Source organism: Leptosomus discolor, chromosome 1, assembly GCF_034619465.1.
Source record: "Leptosomus discolor isolate bLepDis1 chromosome 1, bLepDis1.hap2, whole genome shotgun sequence".
Taxonomy (NCBI): Eukaryota; Metazoa; Chordata; class Aves; order Leptosomiformes; family Leptosomidae; genus Leptosomus; species Leptosomus discolor.
Window position 1 is genome coordinate 141143569 of NC_141391.1, and position 22144 is coordinate 141165712.

Sequence of the window (22144 nt, forward strand, 5' to 3'; positions counted from 1 at the left end):
GCGATCCCTGCACAGGGAAAAGGCAACCCACAGCAGGAAAGCACGGCGAGGCCTGAGTTCAAGCAAAGCAGCAACAGGGTGACTCGCAGACACCTATTCCAGGAACAGGCGATGGGATAGTTGTCTAATCATCTGGATGAAACGTGCAGAAGTTTAGCTTACTGATAAGGAATCACTTCTGTGGTATACCTGTCCTGTCCGAATTAAAAATATTAAACTCTTGCTCCAGCTCACTTAGGAAAATGCTCTGATTTGAATATCAGCAGCCCCCAAGCCTGGAGTTCTCCCCCTCCCAGCAAGCCTCATGCCTGACCTGTTCTCCATTTGCATCTGCCTCCACAGCTCCCTCCCTGCAAGCACGACCTGGAAACACTAATCCCTGCCAACAAAAGCTGTCAGCACACCATCACAAAAAGGCTTGGGGGACTGTATTTTGTCACCTTGGTTCACACCAAGAAGTATCTTACTCCCTGCTGCTTCCCATGGGGCTACTGGCCAAGTGAAGTCCCAACTGGCACAAGCCAAGGTGGCCCAATCTAACCCTTAATTATCACCACCGTCCAGACCTCAGGTGCAACTCCAGGTCATACATATAGAACAGTATTTGAGTAGAAACTCAGTCTCTTTTGTGACCTATACAGTTTCACTGCTTGGTGTGCTGCTGGCATTCAACAACTAATTCATAATGCAGACATGAAACCACAAATCAAGTGGTGAGAGAGACAGAAGATGCGATATTTTAGATTTTTTTTTTTTTCTCAAAACTTAAATACCTTTAACAAATGTGTCTATAGTTCACTGGTATTTATCTTCCTACAGCTGTACTGCCATACAATTATAAAACATTACGGCTGACGCTTTCCAAGTTGTGACCCAGGAGATGACATTTCATTTTCAAAAAGGACATAAGAATATAATCCCTGCCAATGTAAATTCATCTTTAAGAGTGTCACCAAAATGCTTATTAGGATGTTTTCTGAGTATCTGTGCTAAATGATACATTCACAACAAAATGTTTGCATGTTTTTTTTTTGTCAAACAGTAATAAAATTCAAATGTCTAAACACAATAAAGGAAACAATCAGGGCTTATTTTTTCCTGTCCAAAGTGCGCGTGCTTGCATGCGCACATACACACAGCACAGACGTACTTGTACTAATGTGAGTAAATTGAGTAGACTTTGTCATATCCGTATCAATAACCAGCAACATATATAGTTATGCAGATAAAAATAATGTACTTTAATAGTTGTGTATACGTAATTTTTTTTTAAACTAAAATAAATCGACATTGAATGAGAATATATAGACAGACACAGACATATTTGTAGCTGGTCCCTGTGAAATAAGTCCTTGTCCGTCACAAGGAAGAGCCAGCTGAGCCATCTGCAGGAAAGGCTCTCTGCTGTCAGCCTTCAGAGAAAGGTTAACAGCAACGGGAAAAAAAAACCTGCTCCTGTCTTTTACTTGAACGCCAACTCCGGTACGTGTACCACGCTAACGCAGAAGCCCGACGTACCGCAACCTTGCCGAGCTGGGAGCAAGGCAGCCCAGCCTGCGAGCCGACGGAGCGTCTCCCCGCACGGTAATCACGGCCGCGGGAGCACGGGGAGGCTGCGGGGGAGCCGGCACAGCGTGCGAGACCTTACCTGTTCCAGGTAGCGTTGGAGCAGGCCCGTCGCTGCTGGGTCCCCCGCTCATCCAAGGCTGCCTGCTCTCTCTTGCCCAGATCACTGAGGCTGGGCGAACTCATGAACTTCAACCTGCGAAGAGTCCTCATGGTCAAATGTGTGTTTGCGCGTGGCAGCTACAGATACACCATCCTGTTTACACACACACACACGCAGCTGGAGCAGCGGCAGCAGCAGCAGCAGCAATGCGAGCAGTTCCCTCCGTTCGCTGTTCAAAAAAGAAACTTAAAAAAAAAAAAGAGAGAACCAGTCTCTACGGAGCACACCTCTTCCAGCAAGAAAACAAACCTTTAATCAGATCAACTCTGACGTCATCAACTGTGGTTAATAATTTCTCCAGTCCTTTCAAAAAATAAAAGTCAAACTTCTGGCTGCTGCTGCAGCACTTTGAAGGGGCCCCTTGCAACCGCAGCTGCCCCGAGTGCGAGGACTTCCCCTCCCCCTGTCCCCGGGCACCACGACCCGGGAGTCTCGCTCAGCGCCGCGGTGGCGTGCTCCACCTGTCGTGGGAACTGCTCGGCTCCTCCAGCGGCTTGGGGGGGTCTGCTAGCATTTCTCAACCTCTCCCTCTCTCTCTCTCTCTGCACTCATAAATGGAAATGAAAGTGGAGGGCAATGGGCAGAAAAAAAAAAAAAAAAAAGCAAACCACCCAAGCAACCAATACTGACGCACTGAGACTTTATTGGAAAGTTTCATAACTGCCTGTGCCCTGCTACGTTACGACACTGCACACACGCGCTCTCGCTCCCTCGCTCATACATATACATAGGCACACTCCCGCACTCCCTCTCTCCCGTACGCACACAGCTCAGCCTCACGGCTCGCCTGGGAGGCTGCCTCGGCTGGAAGTGTCACACAAGCCACAAGACGGAAAGTATTCGCAAGCAACACAACTGCAGAATGAAAAGCGCTGGTTTGGGTTTTAGCATTTTGAGGAATTTTTGGCAGCTCATAGAAAAGCCAGATGCTTTGTCTTTCTCTGTCTTGTCTTTTTTTTTTAAAATCGAGATAACAGCTGCACGACTTGGGGCATACTTAGTTTCTACCGAAGCCCCAGGTGTCTTATCTTCAAAGGAAAAATCTTCTTTCTCTTTCTGACTGCAGCACTGGAGCTGAAGGATATGCTGCTACAAGGCTCCAGCCCATGCTTAGCTCGCTGTCACTCACTTGCGGTTCTGTTTTAAAATTCAGGAGTGCCTGGCTCATCTGCTGGGAAGTAATGTAACAAAACAGCGATTAGCTTTCTCAGAAAAGAAATTGTTTGCAATAGACCGAGCCAGGGCATAAGAACTGCTCTTCTGTTGCTGCGGCATTGGTCTGCAAATAGTCTGGTAAAAGCCACGAGGGCTCCTTGCAGAGTAACCTCCCACTCACTGGAAAGGGGATGCAATATAGAAGTACTTATTCTTTCTTTCCCCCTTCCTCCCACTTTCTACTTACCCTTTTCATCTGTGATAACCTATGGACTAGATTCGGGCTACAACTGGATTTGTTTGTGTCTAAATAATATGGTCAAGCTCAAAGCACAGAAGAACTGAATTTCTCCCAGCGAGATCTGTCCTATGTGCATCATTTACTGACATATTTTAGTAAAAAGTGACGCCTCTCACTACTCACCCAAACTCAGATAAGCTTACTGCATAAAAATATTTACTTCCAAAATTCAGATTTGGTATTACCTCAGTGGGAATCAGTTGCAGAATTACCTAGGGAAACAAATCCATTTTTACCTTGTGCTGGTTTCAGCAGCAGTAGTTTTAGCCAGCTGCTTGGATTAGTGTTATACTGCCCTTCCCACAACAAAACCCTCAAGTATACAAAGGAGCATCACAGTAGATGGCACATAACGTTTCACTCTGGAAGGGACCTGCAGCTCCACATCTAACCTATGTACAAAGACACTGCTATCCCCGGTCTCTTCCAGATGTTTAAATCCTTCAAACAAACGAACAACAATCCACTATGTACACAGCAGCAAAAGGAAAACAAACACAACAATATATGGCTCTATTCTAAGGAATGAGATGGCTTCTACAGCATACAAATCAGTGACCAAAAATAGACACAGCAGAACACTGCTTTGTTCAAATCGGATGAAGGACACTCCATTTCTGTGGATAATACAGCCTGGGAGACCAGGGGAGCACAACTCAGTCTGAGCTTCTGCTGAGGGCTCAGATAAACGTGCATCTACCCTGTTAAGTGAAACAACTAGTTAGATAAACCTGTGGCAATATAATTCCATCTAATTTCATTTTCCACCTAGCTCAGTCGCTTTTCTGCTTTTCACTTGCTGTGAATTTCATAGTCCTTGCAAAATGTTATTATACTGGATTAAACCCTTGGAATTTTAACTCTTTGATCCCTCAGCAGCACTGGACACTTTATAAACTGTACTCTGATGATGCCAGTATGTTGGCAGCTACATAATAACGTTTCATCTGCTTTTTTTCCTAATATCCTCAACTAGCTAACTGGCTGAACCCAAGGAGCTACTGCGTCAACCTTGGATACGGCACACAACACTGCAAAAAGCAGAACTTTGCTTCCTCATAAAATGGCGAATCCCAAGAGAAGGAAAAAAAAAAAAAAAAAGGACCTCTTTTTGGCTGTATGTTGAAATATTACACCTATAGAAATCAGACTATTTTTATGCCACCCCATCAATCTCGGTAACCAGAACCAGATTCAGAGTCGACGCATGCACAAAACACATGGGAGAGGCAGCATGCCAGTTTCCTGAAAAAATCTCAGATTGAGGTAACAGAGGACTGGCTTTCTCTACACTTCTTCCTCCTTCCTACGATTCCACCTGATCAAATGTTGATTTATGATAAAATAAATCATTTTGAACAAGGGTTACCTCCACCCATAATTACAAAGTAATACTTCACATTTACATTGTGCTGTGTGTCCACGGACATCCTTGACTTCACGGCATTCATTAATTCAGCCTGAGCAGCTCTTGGGTGTGAAGGTAAAAAGATACGATCCGCACTTCAGCGTTAAGAGTGAAGAAGAGAAAGGTGATGTGACCTGCCCAGGACACCCCGTGAGCAGATGGTAGAGATGTCAAGAGATCCCAGGAGCTCTACCTCCCGTTCCAGCATGCTACTGAGGGGATGCTGCAGGGACTGGGTAGCCGGGGACTCCTTGGGCTCGGGCGGCCGGAGGGCAATGCAGAAGACAGAGCTCCTCGCCAGGGCTTGCGGTGCGGCTGTTCCTCTGTAGCCACTTGTGAAGAGAGTTGTCGCAATACAGCAGCGCTTCAAGATCGAGAGGCTAAGCAGCAGAGATTGCTCGCTATTGGCCATGGAGAGGGATAAGAGCACTGACCGGACTAATTGGGAGGGGAGGGGAGGACGGGGGATTGGCAGGGGCCCTCCCGTAGGCTCAATAACAAGCACTACAAGCTTCTTAAATAGAACAACTGCACTCAGCACATTTACAGAGCTGAGACTGTAAAGTACTGTTACATTAATTCATTTAATCCCAGCATGCCATACACAGTGTTAATACCACTATTTCACTCACGTGAAACCTGCAGCTCAAAGGTTAAGTGACTTAATCAAAGCCACACAACCACCTCCATGTGGAAGGCACATCCAGCCCCAGCTCCTGCTCCCTCCCTTCCCCTCCAACATCTCTCCTCATAAAAACAGGCCTGTCTCTACTAGAAACCATTCTTTCATCTGTGGGGCCCACATCCTGCGGGTGACTGCACGGCAAGTCCCGGAGCTGCCACGGTGCCAGAGACGTAGGGGAATTCTGCTCACCTGCACTTACTTCCTATCTTGAGGCCTAAAACAACGTACAGGTACACGAATATAGGCTGACAGCCCAAGAGGATTTATGCTGTTGTTACAAGACAACATTAGCACACAGATCTGGGACCTCGTAGCAAACACGGCTTTTAAAACAATCACCAAGGGTAACTCTGTAGTTACCTCCTGGTATGCCTCTAACGCTTGCAACGTTCTCGCTGGGAGCTGTGGTTTAAAGAACGCATTGCTGCCCCCAGAAAATGTTAAAAAAAAAATCCAGGCAGACCTCCCCAAGCACACTCTTGGTTTCAAGAGAATGAGATTTGCTAAAAAAAAAAAAGAAAAAAAGAAAAAACCCCTACGTTTTCTTTACGTAACACTATGCTAATTTTTACAGTTCAATCGTATTGTCTCCTTACAAGTTTCTTTTTGACTGAGATGAGAGGGGAAAGGAAGCAAAAAGTAACACTGATGAACAGGAACATTAAGAAATTCACGATATATGAAATTCATAATAAAGTTGCCAATGCTGTGGCTGCTACAGGTCAACGTGTCTTCAGCTACGCCGTTCTGCTACTGCAATGACAGGTTAACACTGCAGCCATATTGGTGCCACTGGGAAGACATAATCAGCAAGAGAATTTGCTATCTCAGCTTTATTTATCAGAGTTTTGCCCTGTAAGAAACAACTCAACAAATATAAATTTTAATTGAGGGGGGAAGCCTGTTATTTCACTTTATCTCCCCTCTTTTGGAGAAGAGAGCAGAAATCCCTAAGGAAAAGCTGAACGGTGTACGCTCTGCAAGCAAAGTACAAAGAGGTAAAGTCTATCTACGGCAGAAAGGAGTTAAAAACCAATGCACTTTAGTTTTTCATAAACCACACCACAAAACTTAGGGCATGCCTCAACACATGCCAAAGCTCAGGAATTAGTCTTCTGAAAAACCACACTTCTTAAAGGCACAGCACGTTCTGCTGCGCCAGCAGAGGAGGGGCAAGGTGGAAAGGAAGAAGGAGATGTAACTACCAGGAAAAAAATAAAGAGAGCAGAGGGGGAAATGAAGTCGCAAACCTTATGACTCATCAATTCCTTTGCTACAATATCCACATAAAGCTCCTTTATCATCAGAAAACAAAGAATAAAGAGAATAAAGAAAGTATGAAACCAAACAGGCACTATTTACACTCTTCCCCCTTCACCACACTGTCTCTCTGCAACCTCTGCAGATAAAGGCACTCTCAAGGACAGTCTCCACATGTTGTTTATTGGGGCTGGTCACAGGACAGCCTTGGTTTTGCTGGTCTTCTCCTTTATTTCTGCCCTCACCACAGACAAGCACTGATTCATAGGAGGGAATCTGGGCTTACTGGGCCATCTCCCCAGCCGCTGAAACACCTTCTGTGTACTCCTGTACTGCATCCTGTGACCAGTTGCGCACACACGACTGCCATTTGCCTCCCTTTAGACAGAGCTGGGCTTTCTGCTCCTTCAACTACATGTAAGACTCAACACACAGGGTTTCTTTGTCTTTTACATTGTAGAAAAGAAGAAATGCTCAAGGCAGCACCACTTTCCCAAGCAAGCAGAAGGTGACACCCAAGAAGAGTCCTTTGACTACCGCTAGGAAGGGATGCTCTGGCCCCCTCGCCATTTCTGCAGGAACTGCAAGCGCATCCATCCTACAAAGCTTCAGACCTGATCCGCAGGCAGACGCGGCTGCTGCAGTTCCCCTGCCCGCCTTGGAGATACACTGGCTTGCACCAGTAATCACTGCAACCTGCGGAAGGTCAGGGCCAATATCCTGGACTTTCCCTTCCCACACCCTTTTGCTGGGTGTGAGGCAGAGCCGCGTGAATGTGCCTAGGAGACCTCAGCAGAGACAGAGACCTGTCTCCAAGCAAAGGACCATCCAGACTGCAGTAACCATCCACGTCTCGTTTCTTTTCACAGTTTTCTGCTGAATGACATTTCTTTTCTGTTCACTGACTGAGCTTCTCAGTCTCCCCACCTTGCTCCCTTCCTGCTTCTCTGTCACCATTTGCTCTTGGGCTCCCTCTTCCTTTTTTGTCTTTCTTGGTTAGCTAATTCTTCCTCAGACAAAGGTTTTAAATATAAAGGAAAGGGGAAGGAAAAGGAGACAAAAACACTGGTACTAAAACTGTGTTTGCAAACCACTCTTCGGCTGGCTCTAAGGGAATCAGGTCTTTGTCTTGCCTGTTTGGACTGTGAGCTCTTCTTTACCCTTTTCACTCAGTGTTTGTACTCCAGCCAGCAAAACAGCCCTGACCTCAGAATAAGTCCCAGGTCACCAGCCTAATCTAACACAAGTCATGAATCTAGCATTACCTGGAAGGAAACCTTTGCTCAAAGCATCCATGAAAATCTCATCCCCTTTGCCAGCAGTTTCTGGTTTACAGAACATAATAATATAAGCAGTTCTTAAAATACAGTAGGTAATAACCAAATCTTTTATCCTTGTCCTTCAGGAGATAGGAATTAGGAGAGAATTAGGATAGCAATAGGCCTGTTACATCGCCATCCAAAATATCAAGCTTTCCATCAGAAGGCAATTCCCCTAGCTCATAGTATCGTTCCTTGCTATTTCTTTATAGGTTCTGGGAATTCAAGATAGTGCAGTGATCCGAATGAGCACGACGGTTACACTGGAGGATCAATGCTCCAGATTACAGGACCTGTGGCATTCCCACCTTTTCTATTGACATCACCTCCAGAGAAGGAAGTGGGTTTCTGAGCATCAGATGAGCCCGCTCCAGGTTTCACTGCTGCCCACTCACTGAATTCACAACCCATTGCACCCAGTGTACACTCCAAGGCAAGCCCACAACTACACTGTTAAATGGAAGTCAAGCCTACAACCGTGATTTATCAAGTAAGGTCTCAAGAGTTCTGATCAATAAACAAATCAAACGTTTAAAATGCTTTGTGCTCTTATTACACGATCATGAGATAGTGGAAAATTAATCTTACAAAGTAACTGAGCTCATAACGCATGACTTTTTTTTCCTTCCTGAGCTCTATGTGAATTCTTTCCTAAATTGCCTATCTTGCATAATTTTAATTGGATCCCAGAACACCATGACCTTGATGTAGCAGCTACAGTATCTCAATGCTGTCTTCTACAGTTATATATGGTACAGTGCCTTCCAAATCTGTGAACCCTGCGAGATCAGAACTGTGTGCTGCACAGTGCTATTTTTCTTATACCCAAACATTTCTGATTCAAGGTCTTCCAAGAAGGCTCTGATTGCCTTGGAAGGTCACCAAAATAAAGAACCCACTTCGGTAACCAGCTGAGTTTCTAACAAACTGCACTGGTGGCCAGTTGTTAGTTGTGAGTGATATCCTGGCTTTACTCTCAAAACCAGGATACTGCTTGTGTGAGTCTCTCTCTATGAGAATGTGAGCATGGCTGGAAACATGAACCATGCCTTGAGATTACTGCCACCTCCTGTGCGTAAGTCAGGGAGGTCACTTCAGTGCTGAGCAATGCAAGACACAGCTCTGCAAATCTGGGAGATCTTTTGACTCTGATGGTACTACGCTGCTGTTACTCAAACAATACTATGGCTCTCTGGAACAATTCTTGTAGTCCTGTAAAAGTCACAAAAGCCTGGCCTTCAATACAAATGGATTCTTTCAGAAAATTTATCATTCTCCCTTGGCATCACAAGGATATTTTTCTGAATGGAAAAATCACCAGAGAGATTTTAAAGAGAATCTAAAATTGCAATGTATAGCTGTGTAGTTGGAGTCTGTAGCCTTCAGCATTCATTAGGAACTTAAAAATAGGGACCTTTTGCCATCTTTTCATACACACATGCTGAGAAAGTCCCTGCAGACCGAAATACCAGGCAGTGGAAACAGCAAGGGTAAAAAAGGCCTTCATCACACAAATGATTTTACACTTGTACCTTTAAATCTTCATTTTACCATGTCAGCAGGTCCAGCACTATGACTTCCCAGTATGTCAGTGTTTTCTCAGGATGCTCTGGGAAATAACTTATCTCAAAGGGCAGAGTGCTGGACTCTTTTAGACTCCATGGCAAGGTTTGGAAAAACTCCTTTCACTCTCACTCCTGCTCATTAGCCAGTCTCAGTCTTCAAACAACATGAAGTCACTATTTGAGTTATCACCTGGAAAGAATGCCTCGTTATCAAGGAGGTAAGACAAATTCCACTACATTTCCCTCCAGAAAACATTTTTTTTTCCCACACGGGAGGAACAACTAGATAACTAGCCAAGGTACTCCTCCCTCCCTAAAGGCAGCATAAACACCAGCCTCCTCAAGCTCCTGAGGGATGTGGTGGAAGAAAAGAGGTGTCATAGAAGGTTTGTGTATCTTCACTAGCTTTGTGGTGTCTTTTGTGTCTCTCTTTCCTGATGAGTCCCGATGCTCTGGCTTTCTTGTTCACCAGCCTTCCTTGAGTCATTTCAAATGATCTCTTCTCCAAACTCAGACTATATTAACTTTCCATTGCAAAATAGTTCCAGTTCAAATAAATGGAAAACAAAAATTCCTTTTTTTTTTTTTTTTCCCCCCTCTCAGAAAACTGCTGGGACCACAAAGGTTGTAGGCTTCGTGGCATCTGAAGCTGTGAGCCACCCAGGGTCTTTCAGGCTTGCTGCTCTAGGGCCAGCAGTTTGAAAGCCCACGCAGACCGAGCTCCCCCACTCCAAAGCAGAAAGGCTGAAGGACTTCTCTTGAGCAAGGCTCCCAGATGCTCTGCTGGACTGCTGTGATCCCAGTACCGAAAGCCATGGGCCATGTTTCTAGGGTGCACAGCTCCTTCACACAGAAAGCCACAGGTCAGGTAGTCCCATGCTTGCAGCCAGCAGTTGCTTGAATCGCTTCCTGCAGAGCATACTTCATTCTGGGAATGTCACCGGAAAAAAGAAATGAATTGAAAACCTCTTATGGAGTGGGGGAGCCTGGACTGTGGTCAGCTCCACACTCAAATTTATGTCTCAAGTCCTTTTAAGATACTTTGATGTTTATAAATAGGCTGGTACCAAACTTCACAAACTTGATGTTTTCACGGTGAGACACAGTGATAACAGGTGAGGATCACAGGAGGATGGCCAAAGCGCGGCCTCACGGAGAATCTGCAGCCTTTGCTGACCCTGACTCTTAACAACCGACAAACCTGTTCATGTTAGGCTGTGGTTTTTTTTTTTTTTTTTTCTTCTCCATTTCAAGCCCATCTGAGCCACATGCCAGGTTTCAGCCTGACGATACCTGAAGGCTGGGGGGGCGGGGAAGACCTGAGGTGCCCAGGTCGCCTGGGAGGGCGGCCAGGCCGGGCCAGGCCGAACCTGCGTGTCCGCCTCAGTGGCGCGGAGCACCCCCACCCACCGGGTGCGCGGGGAGGAAGCCCTGAAAACAGCCGTGTAAAACACAAAACACCCCAATAAAAAAGGCAGTGCAACGTCTGTGAAGGCATGCTCCCAGGCACGGCGCTTTTAAACCAGGTTTTAAGTTTTTGACAGAGCCCCTTACGACTTGTTACCACCTCCTTCGGGCAGGACGCACGTTACCGCTGCCGGACCTGAGGAGAAGCTGCGAGGGAAAGCGATTGATATCCGCTCGCCAGAGGCCACCGACTGCCCACTCCGCGCCGGCCCGGGCCCGGCCCCGGCCCGGGCAGCAGCCCAGGGCGAGGAGTGGCGGCCGCCGCCGCGCCCCCTGCCGGCCGGGCGGGTGCCGCGCCGGCCTCGGGGCAGGCAACACCAAATGGCAGCCAGGGCAGCCCGCTGCGAGCCCCCCGCCCGACCGCGAGGCCGGCAGCCCCGTGACTGAAAGAGCTTCACTCCCGCAACCCTTTATAAATAGACCGCTGTTCCGTCACCCGTGGGATCTTTTATAAAAGGTGGCCGTCTTTTGGTTTTCCAGGTGGCACAAAAGGGGCGGCGGCACCGGGGCAAACGTGACAGCCAGGGCCTGTCCCCGGTCCCCTGGTCCCCCCAGGCAGTCCCCCCTTTAGAGGAGGACAAAAATCTGAGGCCGGCACCCCTCCTTGGTGGGAGATGCTTTCCGCAGGGACACTCTTGTGTGCCTGGTCGGCAAACAGATCCTCCTTGCCTCGCACGTTTGCTCTGTCCTCCACAGCCCGGCATGGAACAGGGGGGCAAACCAGCGTTGTGTTGTTAAGCGCTGCTGACTCTTTGGAGCCACAGCCACCTCCGGCGGCGGTGCTGAGGCCGGTCGGAGGAGCAAGGCGTACCGGCAGCTTCAAACCACCCAGGGCAGCCGGGCACTTTCAGGCGGCCCCAGACGTGGATCCCACCCCTCTGCTGGCAGGTACCTGAAAAGCGGCTGCAGCAGTGCAAGTCCTCCAGTTTTTGCCATTCATCTGCCTTTCACTAGGACACACATCCATAAAGCTTTAGTCCCTGCTGTGATATTTTGGTGCTTACAAATTGTAGCGCCCCAGTTAAAAGACGGAGGGAACCAACCTTTTTTTTTTTTTTTCTTCTTTTTTCTTTTCTCCCCCCCCCCCCCCCCCCCCCCCAAAGACTCAGAAAGGTCAGATTTGGAATTAACTTTGTCCTGTGTAATGTTTTGTCTTAGTTCACATTTATTCCAAGTGAGTTCACCCACTTCTACAGCAGAAATAAAAGGTCATGAAACCAGTGAATTCTCTCTCTCCTAAAAGGGGTAAATTCCTTCTAGGGCGTGAATCACCACTGAAGTGTACCAAAAGAAAAGAAAATGCAAAAACATACTCTGTGGTACTGTAATCACAGCTGGGTGCAATTATAAAATGCACAATGGCACTTTGGATGCCATTTGTTTGCATCAATTTTTAAGCCGTCTGTTTAATTTGATTGATGAATACAGGGGAACAAAAACTTTATACCTTTTTGGTAAAGAAAAAAAAGCCATCTTCCTTTCTGCAATATTTGGCTATGTTGCAGTAGGAGCCAGCACAAAGATTTGGACAGACTGGGAGAAGGGAGGAGGACAGCGAAGGGAGAATTGAATCACTTTACACATAAAATAAACCTAAACCAATCCTGGCCCTCAGCTAATACTCTGAACGTTAAAAAGGAGATACATGCGTGTCATTATGTTAGTTTTATTAGTCATCTGTTTTAGATAATGGCTCCAAGAGAAACTTTTGGATCCAGATTTGAACACTCTGAGGAAGGAGCGTATCTAGAACTGAACTTTTGACTGAGACTGGCATAAACAGCTTTTTTAATCCAGGTTTTTGGTTCATTGACTCCATTTGGGTTTCCTTGGTTTTAATACAAGAATTTAGCGTATCATATGAAATGTAAACACATCTAAACTTATTCTGCTGGAATAAAATAGAAATTTTCACTCTTCATTTACTGTAGTGCATTGCTTTCTATCTATGCTTTCAACAGAAAATGTTCTTGATTCAAATGTTTTGAAGCATTTTTTAAAAGGCAAAAGGCTTTCTAACTCTACTGTTGGTATGCAGTAGTATTAAAAAAAAAAAGTATAGAAGCTTTAATTTTTAAAGACAGAATCCTTAACACCATCTAACAATTTGTCCCTATGAGAGGGCTAAAACAGAACGCATCCAAAATTATTAGATACTTTGTTAAATCCTAGTTAAGAGGTTTAATGAAAATGTGACCAGGACACACGCATTTATCTACATGCTTTTCTTACTACTTTATGAGGAAATGCTATCTAGTCTTCAGCATCAGGTGCTGAAACACTTGTTTCAGTTCAAAAGCAGAACGCAAGTTCTAAAGAAGTAAAAAATAACCAATTTTCAAGCCCACGTAATGATTTTTTTTGTGCCTGGTATATGAATTTTAAGGCCTGATTTTCATAATCCTCATTATTTAACTTTTGGAAGATTACTCGAACCTCAACAAGGTGACCTGTCCTCTTTTGCTCAGCTCTGTGAAAGTTGTTTGGGTTGCATTTGTGTGGAGTTGGGGAAAAAAAAGAGGAATGAAAGATACTGTTTTCATCTTCCTTTACTTACAGCAAAATTAAATGTAACAAATGTAAGACTTCAGCTGTTATATAGTTGATAGTTACTTTACATGCAGTTAGATAGGCAGATCAATAGAACATTTATGCTTTTAGCTACACTTTACTACTGCCCGTATTTTACTGAGATGGTAAATAAGTTACAGGAAGAAAACTGGGAATAACATTTGAAATAATTTCTTCCTTTTGATCAAATTCTCCATAATTGCTGTACAGAGAGAGGACACACTTATGTCTGCAGTGACAGCACTGTAGTGACCTGGAAGGTTAGAACTGGAAGGTGCACTTAAGACACTCTCATGATAAAGTTCAGTCACCCTGGCTTGGACTTTCCATTTTTTAAGCTCATTCAGCACTAGATACTGGGATATAGGGTAATGGACATTGGAAATGGGATGTGCGGGATGTGTACAAGTAGAGATGCACAGAAAAATCCAGACCTCATTCTGTAATTACTAGAGAAAACAGGGCACATCCAGGGTGCATTTCATTGCATCCTATAAGGGATATTTAAACCTGGTGAGGTAAGTCATGCTTGGGACGTGCCTGTTCTCTCCACCAACTATAAAGAGAACATAATGTGAGTAGTTCAGATATAGACATGGTATTCCAAGCTGTAAATATCTAAAATTAGAAGGAGATGAATGTCATCCCCAGTCTCTTACTGCCTGATTGATCATGATACAAGTGTAAATAATCTGGCATCCAATTAATGAATGTTTCATTTCCTCAAGTAATGCTCTGACCCTAGACGAAGAGACCTTTGGGAGCTATCTTTGGTTTACAAGCTCAGTTGGTATTTCAAGTAGGGAGATATTAAATTAGGAGTATTTCTAGGAGAGTCTGCTGCTGACCAAATGCACTGCAGGACTGAGAGGAAAGGACAAAGTTCACAGCCTTCACGGGACAGCCTCAACAGAAGGGCAACTGGGATTTGCTGGTTAAGGGCATCTTTTGGCTAGGGAATTGGCTGAAATTTTAGAGAAGAACTGAGCTGAGCATAACACCCACACCAGCAGTGGACAAGCAGAATTAAACAATAAATAAAAATACTGTCAGGTTCTCCTCTTTGTATTGGAGGAGGAGAAAAAAAGGGAGCAAACAAAAAGTTACAACTTTGCCAGGAACTTCTCATAATACTAATTATGAAAAGATTGCGTGCTTATCAGCTGTGACACAGTAAACATTGCTAACCTCCTTTATTATCTCAACACTCTCCTACTGACTTCTGTCACCATACTACTTTGCTGTTCCTGATTAGGCCCCTGCCATGCTAAGGTTTCTGTATGTGCTGGATTTGAAACCTGTGTCACTTCCATGGAATAAGATGGGACACACCCAGAAAGTAAAACCTATGTACAACCATTTACAAAGGCCATGGCCTGCACATGTAAACTAATGGGGGCCTGAAACCTGCAATACAGGTTTTCTATGGTCCCTGTTACAGTAGGACCAGACTCCCAAGAATTTCAAATTGCATCATACCACAATGAAGAGCAAATAAATGTAACTGTGAAAATATGCACACTGTTGGAATATAAAATTTGAATACAATAAAATCGTAAGCATCACTTAAAGTGTATTATATTGCCAGCAAGTTATGGCTTTTGCAATGAAAAAAACCCAAGTCGGTATAAAATGCTGGGTTTGCAGCAGGCAGGCAGTGTTTTTCCATAAGGCATTGGTATTTCCAGTCAGCAAACACTCTGATAGGGTGGTGGTAAGTTGCTCAAGGCATAATGTCTAATAATTCCTCCTTGTGTGGTGGGAACTGATCTGATTGTCCATCATAGTAAGGTTACAGAGTAATCTATAAACAGTTTACAGAGGGATAGTTTGCAAATGTTCTGCTAGAAAAAGAAGGCATGCACATGTGTCTCTGTTCACTCTGCAGGGCAGTCATTTACAATACAAAGAACAAAAAGTTTAACAACAAACAAAACAAAGATGGACCGTTCACAGTGAACTTTTCAAAGTATTTCAGTGAAGCATTGGAACAGCTTTTAGTTCTGCTGGCAATGGCTGAATCCTCCTAGCAGCTGCATTTGGAGCTGCTGCTGACAGAACTCACATTTGGTAACAGATTAGTCAGTAGACGGCTAACTTAGTTAAGAGCAGACATGGGTCTTTGTAGTAGAGAAGGTTTAAAGTTCAGGAGCAGAAATTTTCTGGGTATGCTGGAAATAATGGGGGCAGAGGTAACCAGGACTCCCTGACTGATTTATACCCAGATTCTTCCCTCAGCTTTTCCAGAGGAATCGCTTATAAGGAGAAGAGCGATGCCCACACCCATACTCTTCATGACCTGGGACTATCAAGTTCCTGTTGTACAACACACAGCTGTCAAGTACCCCCTCTCTGCTACTGGTGCTGCTAACTCACTTCTCAGGGAATGCAACCTTGCTATAGGTAAAAACACCTTGGAAATCCTTAGGCAAAAAAAGTGCAGTGCAAGTGAAAACTATTTCTCTCCCTTTCAAACACCTGTACCCAGTTTAAAGACCAAGCTAAATTCTGCTGTAGGTCACAGCCTTGAACTGGATAATGGTGCAAGCCTCAGTGGGAGCTGCAGATTAGTAGGAACCATTTACCCCTGCAGACTGAGATGAGACCACGTAACCACTGTAGCAAAATCCAGCTACCGCTGCAATGAAGTAGCATTGAATTGGCATTCCCATCATTTACCGCTTGACACAAGTTGGCAACAAAGCCTACGTTGCCTCCAAGTAATTTCAAGAGCGAACCCTTTAGAAAAGGCCTCGTTGCTTAAAAAAACACAGAAAAGAAGCTGAAGCCATGGCAGAGGTTAGATTCTGCAGCTTAGTGATAAAGTAAATAAGTTTTTAAGAGAAAATAAGTCTCTTTAGCATGTTCAGAAAAAATTATTTTGGAGGAAGAAACTGGCAATTGTTTCCTGGGAAAATTTCTAAGTTGCTTTGAAAAAATAAGAGCTACTACGTGTGATGATAATGTTAAAAGAAAAACAGAACAATAAAGACAGATTAAGCACATTTACTTTCCTTTCACACACACACCCCCATACACACTCTCCATTAATGACTAGCATTTACTGAAAGTGATTTCAAGAAACCTGTAAAAATTTCCTCCTTCCTAAAAACCCTGAATCTCAGATGCAGATCCAGTTCTAGCAATGAATATTAAGGAACTCTAGAGGGTTGTCTCAAGCACCTTTGCAGAAATAGCTGCAGCTGTGTAAGGTATTACTACCGCTCAGCTGTTTGGTGCCACTTCTTGCCACACCCACGTATACATCAGTCATATACAGGTCATTTGAGAATTCCTCATATGCTTCAGTGCACAGTCAGCCGGGGCGACTTAATCTGTTTCTGCAACGGTTGTCTGACTATGATCTTGGTGAACAGTATCTGAAACTGCTCATTCAGCTGGAGGTCACCGTGATGGGTGACACCCGAGCTTTTGCATCTCCCATTCTGGCTCTCTACTTCAGGGCTTTTTTCCCAAGGACATGAAGTTATTTAGAGGCTCCTCTCAGACAGCAGAAATTCGAGCGATTTTCTATATTGCTTGCTCACAACCCTGATTCAGCTGTAAATAGATTCACAGCTGAAAAGTTCACGCATACTATTTTTCAAGCTGCACTAAAGCTAGAGGGATGCAGACTGACATGAGTTGATGTTAAAAATCCTCAAGTACTGCATTGTTATTCAGATTTTTTTCTATGGAAGAAAATACAGGGGGTCCTGTAGGAAATGTTGGAAGAGAGTTGTTAACCCTAGTGAGTCCAACAAAATGAACTCTCCAGGTGTCTGAAATCAGAAACATTTTCCAGTTGCAAATAGTGTTACAGAAACATGTGCTTACCTGCTTAAAGGGAGAAGAAAACAGGACTGAATAGCAAATAGGGAAGACTCCACAGCAGGTTTCCAAGAGTCACATGAAAATTCTTGACAGGCGATACAATTTGGTTGAAAAAAGTCAGCCCCTTGTAAAATAGGCAGCTCTGCAATAAAAAATGAACAAAAAGTAGTATTGCACATATTGCTATCCTAGGAATTGTTTCTCAAGACTGCACTAATAAGCCCATACACACAGAAATACAATAAGCGCAATAATCAGTGGTGTTCCACCTCATCACTGACAGAATTAAATGGGTTTTTTCCACTTTTCCCTCTTCCGTTTTATTCTCTGGGGGGGGGGGGGGAGCAACTCATTGACACCAATGCTAAGAGGTACGCTTCTCACTAAAGAGGACAGGAAAGTTTCCATGAACACACATAATGCTAGTAGTTCTGTGTTCCAGCACTAAAGAGGTGACAGAAAAAGGGTTGAAATATACTGCATGATCTGCAGTGATCACCTTTGGAGAGCAGCAGTGCTATAAGGCCCAGAAAAGTCTTAAATGCATCGTTTAGAAATATTGGAAATTCTTTCCTTAGGGCTTCAAATGACGGTCATAATATTACTGCCTGCTTTGAGCTGGTCTTGAAGTGCCTCTCCGAGACGACTATGAACACAATCAATAACCCCAGAGTGGATATCTTGGTGCAGCACAGAATTTATAAATATGTGACTTACAATACAAACGTTTTCATAATTTAATGGTTTTTTTTTAATCACTGGTCAATAAATATAAAACACTATCAGGAAGAAAAAAAGTAAATCTATAGAGACACACACACACACACACACACAGAGCAGTATTCACACACATCCGCATCCACATTCCGAGTATGGTTCTTCATGCCTTGCACTTTGCATAGTCATTAGTACCACCTCTAACACACTGCTAAATCTAACTAGAAATATATAGATGTCCTTTTTGGCTCGGCTTACTCTGCGTACAAACCGCTCTTGCTTTTGTTTTGTGGCATTTCATACCCACTTTGCAAGGATGCAAATAACTGCATGTGTTTACAAATACGTATTTTAAGGTTAATCTTTCCTGCATTTGAGAGAACTAAGTAATCCCCTTATACTCCCACCTTTTGTCTGCTCTATGGATATGAGTTTCATTCTCTTATCACTTATTTTATTCAAAAATCAGAGGTGTTAGTTTAAATAACAATGTTGTGGGAAGTCAGTGCATTTTGACTGCAATGCGTTAAGGAGTGCACATACAAGCAGCTCAGCAGACAGCCTGCAGAACGGGAGAAACTATCCACAGCTTGTAGGCTACAGAGCCATGAACTGGTATTTTGAGTACCTGGGGGCAAGGTAGGGAAAGCAACCTTTTCAGCGACACGCGTGCATCTGGGAGATGACACATGAACAAATTTGAAGTGAGGGATGTATAGCAAAGCCACAAGATATGAGCATAGTACACTGGATACGAACGTGCTATACCAACAAAAAAATCCCATGGACACAGCAAGACATTGTACTCGTATATGAAAAATTGCTCTAAGCAAAGCCAGCTGTATGAGAGTAGAGTTTTCTTGACATAGCTGGGTTTATATTAGGAATGTCTGCCAAAACTGCTACAGTGGTCAGGACATCGAGGCGTTCCAAAAGCTATGACCAACTGATCTCAGCTGGAAGCGGATACTATCAAAGTACATATATAAAATAAAAGGTCTTGTCAAGAATTCTGGCTTTTTTCCCCTCCCTGCTTAAAAGGCAAATTGAAGAAGATTCTTAATCTTCTAATTCAAAGTATATGAGAAATCCCACTGATTTTAGACAGATACTATGGACAAGTGTAAGAATAACTACTTGGTTCTCAAAAGATTAGACGTTTATGGGTACAAAAATAGTGTTTTGCTTGGAGATCCTGCTTTGACATTTCTATGCTAGCAGATGAAAAAAAAAAATCCTCCTTTTTGCCTATAACCTGTGATAATTTGATTAGCCGGTATAATAAACCAACATGACAGTGCTATTCTTCAGGATTTGAAGGGGTTATTTCAAAATAAAATTCCACTGCCTTTTTTATTTAAATCGACCTAACTGTGATGATCAAAGCTCAGCTATTCCATCAATGCACGCATGAAATATAATTTTTTTTTTTAAACTTGTGCATTACATTTATCTTGCTTTCATCTAATATCCTGTATATCTTAAACTATTTATAGGTTCAGGGGAAAGGGAAAAAGAGAATGCCTGAGAAAAAACAACCCATGATGCTGTTGTACAGAAGTTCCAGGAGACTGTAATTAAGCATATTCCTTGCCAGCTGAGTAATCAGTATGTTATTTTGGCAGGTAAAGCAAATCAAGAATTCATATAGCCTTTTGCTATCAAGTATTGATACCATGCCTTAAACCAGGCATTTCCCAGAGGCAGAATTTCAGAACTGCTTTACAGCTTTCTCAGGCACGTACTACTTACCCATCCATCCACCTCTCTATAGGGAAAGCAGCAATACAGGGAAAGCAGCAATAGAAGTCTGCGATGAGAATCATTGTGAACAACCCAAAACTTTTGCAGACAGAACTGTCATGTTGTACCTTTAGAGACCTCCTGACCAGCATGGAAAGAAACACGACTCCAGAGGTTTTTGGACCCCAAGGCTGCCACAAATCCAGATTCAGCTCAAACTGCTCTGAGCTGCAGGGCAGTGTAATTTCCGAGTATATTCCGTGTGTGAGGCAGAGGAGGAAAAGGTGTAGCATGGCTGGTGATGCCACTTGAAAAAAGAGCTATTTTGGAATTTGTTCAAATCCAAAATGCTACTTCTGGGAGAGAGGCTAGTTGTCTAAATGCCAGAGAGTATTCAAAAACCTAGGGTAAAACACAGGATCGTGCATCACAGGTGCACTATAAATAATGCATTAATATAACTGCCCTTCTTTTCTAAGTGACTGCACTTCAAAATTAACTTATTTGTGAGTGTGGTTGAAATTAATTTCTCATACAGCATGAACTTGCTCAGTGAACAGAATGTCAGTTCCTCTTCAGGACTGACAATGAGAGCTGCTATAAATCAGTATTTCAGTGAAGCTGACACAGTTGCCCCACTTACACCTACTGCTCAGCCAGCTACAGCCAGAGAAATCAGTCACACGGGCTCTAATTTTGCGTATTACTGTGTATGTCTTTCAATTCAGCCGTGAGCGGCCAGCAAATAAGCTCTATCATTTCGGTGACTGCGGTCTACAAAAGTGCAAGCCAAGAATCAACACACTGCCTGGAAATGGTGATTGCAATTAAACTACAATCAGCCTGGCAGGCTGATGTGATCAAGGCCTGTCGTGTGAAAACCCACAGCAGCACCATTACGGACCTTTTTCTGCTGCAAGATTTTGATTTGGGGCTGCAATGACTGGGAAGTGTATCAACAGCTGCAAATTGCAAAGGCTTGGTCACTACTGTCAGAGTTTTCAGAGTTCAGCCCAATCAACCAGAATTGTGAAAAAAAGTGCATGGAAAGAATGAAGTGAAAAGACATCAATATGAAATGTACCGTCTGTATTCTTGGCTTTATTCCTTGAGTTACATATGTGTAGATTTTCCTTTGGGTTAGCTAAGCCTTATTTCAGTCTATGAAGCAAGTGGCCTTTTGTGCTCTTGGCTTTCCCCTCCCCAGCTGTTTAACAAGCCATCCTACAACTGGTCCCAACAAGCAAGACCACAAGGTTCAGCCTATGCTACACCTGGCTTACCAAGCATTTTGGTTCACTCTTCTTTCAGACTTGTGAAAGATTTGCAAGTATAAAATATTTCCCCCACATCTTTTTTTTTTTTTTTTTTTTTTTTGGGGCCAGAGATAAAAAGATGGCAATGTGTCTTCTGGGCTTTCCTTCCCTGATCTTTCTCCTTTAAAAAAATATTTCACTTGAATGGAATTAAAGCTCGTACTATAAATTCAAATTATAACTAAAGGATGAATTCTGCTGAATTCTGGCTACAGAAACAGATGGGAAAGCCCCTGTTGACCTGGGGCAACATTGTACTTCAGACAAATAATATTGTTTTTAATGCTGACTTCTGCAGCTGAACTTTTTTTGCTGACAGTCTGTTTCTGTTGCATGTATTGCTGAGTTTCTTTTCTGCTGCAACAGTGACACTTAATCTGCTTTTATTATCTCTGAGGACATAAACTTATGAAACCTAAAGGTGATAATTTCTCCTGAAAATCCTTGGTGTTACTCCTAAAAAAAAGTTGGATGAAGAAATTATAGAAAGCTCTCTATTAAAAAGTGTCAAATTTAACACCATGAAGACAAAGAAAAAGCTAAAACACAGCAAAAACCAAAAATGGAACTTTAAGAGGCTAATTACAGGATTAAGCTAGTCTAAAGGCACCAAAAGATCTCCCCTCTTATCTCAGATTATGACTTTCTCCACACTCAAAACTCCTACTTAAAACCTCTCTCCACACTCAAAACTCCAATAATTCATATTTAAAACCTCTCTCTTCTTCATTTCCCATAGACCGAATCTTAAGTGTAAGGACCAATTGATGGCACAGACACGTGGCACACAGATTACTGCAAGCTTGTTTGCACAGACAGAGGTGGTGATGCTCCATTTTGCAGAGATCACCTTATGGACTGGATTTCACAGAACCCTAAGTTTAATTCCTAGTCAGCTAAGTGAAAACTTCTCACAAGCAAAGCTTACAAATGCAACTGCACTACTGCCAGCATTTTCATGCTGCAAGCAGGTTGTGAATTTAATTGTGGAGGCAGAACAGTAACACGTTTTTTCAAAGGATGTCTACAACTTAATAAAACAGACCCCCCCAAAAAAATCCCAACAGCAGTGCT

The 22144-nt window shown here is 43.5% G+C and overlaps 1 protein-coding gene across 1 annotated transcript in view; it reads right to left on the reverse strand.

Annotated features, from left to right (window-relative positions):
* PRR5 (proline rich 5) overlaps positions 1-17415 on the reverse strand; it is a 69527-nt gene extending 52112 nt beyond the window's left edge. Inside the window, exons 1-2 of the mRNA XM_086466199.1 lie at positions 17302-17415; positions 1649-1914 (exon numbers count right to left, since the gene is read on the reverse strand). Of these exons, the coding sequence (XP_086322325.1) occupies positions 1649-1779 (131 nt within the window). The 5' untranslated portion in view covers positions 1780-1914; positions 17302-17415. The remainder of the gene's footprint in view (positions 1-1648; positions 1915-17301) is intronic.
* Between the last annotated feature and the right edge of the window lie 4729 nt (positions 17416-22144).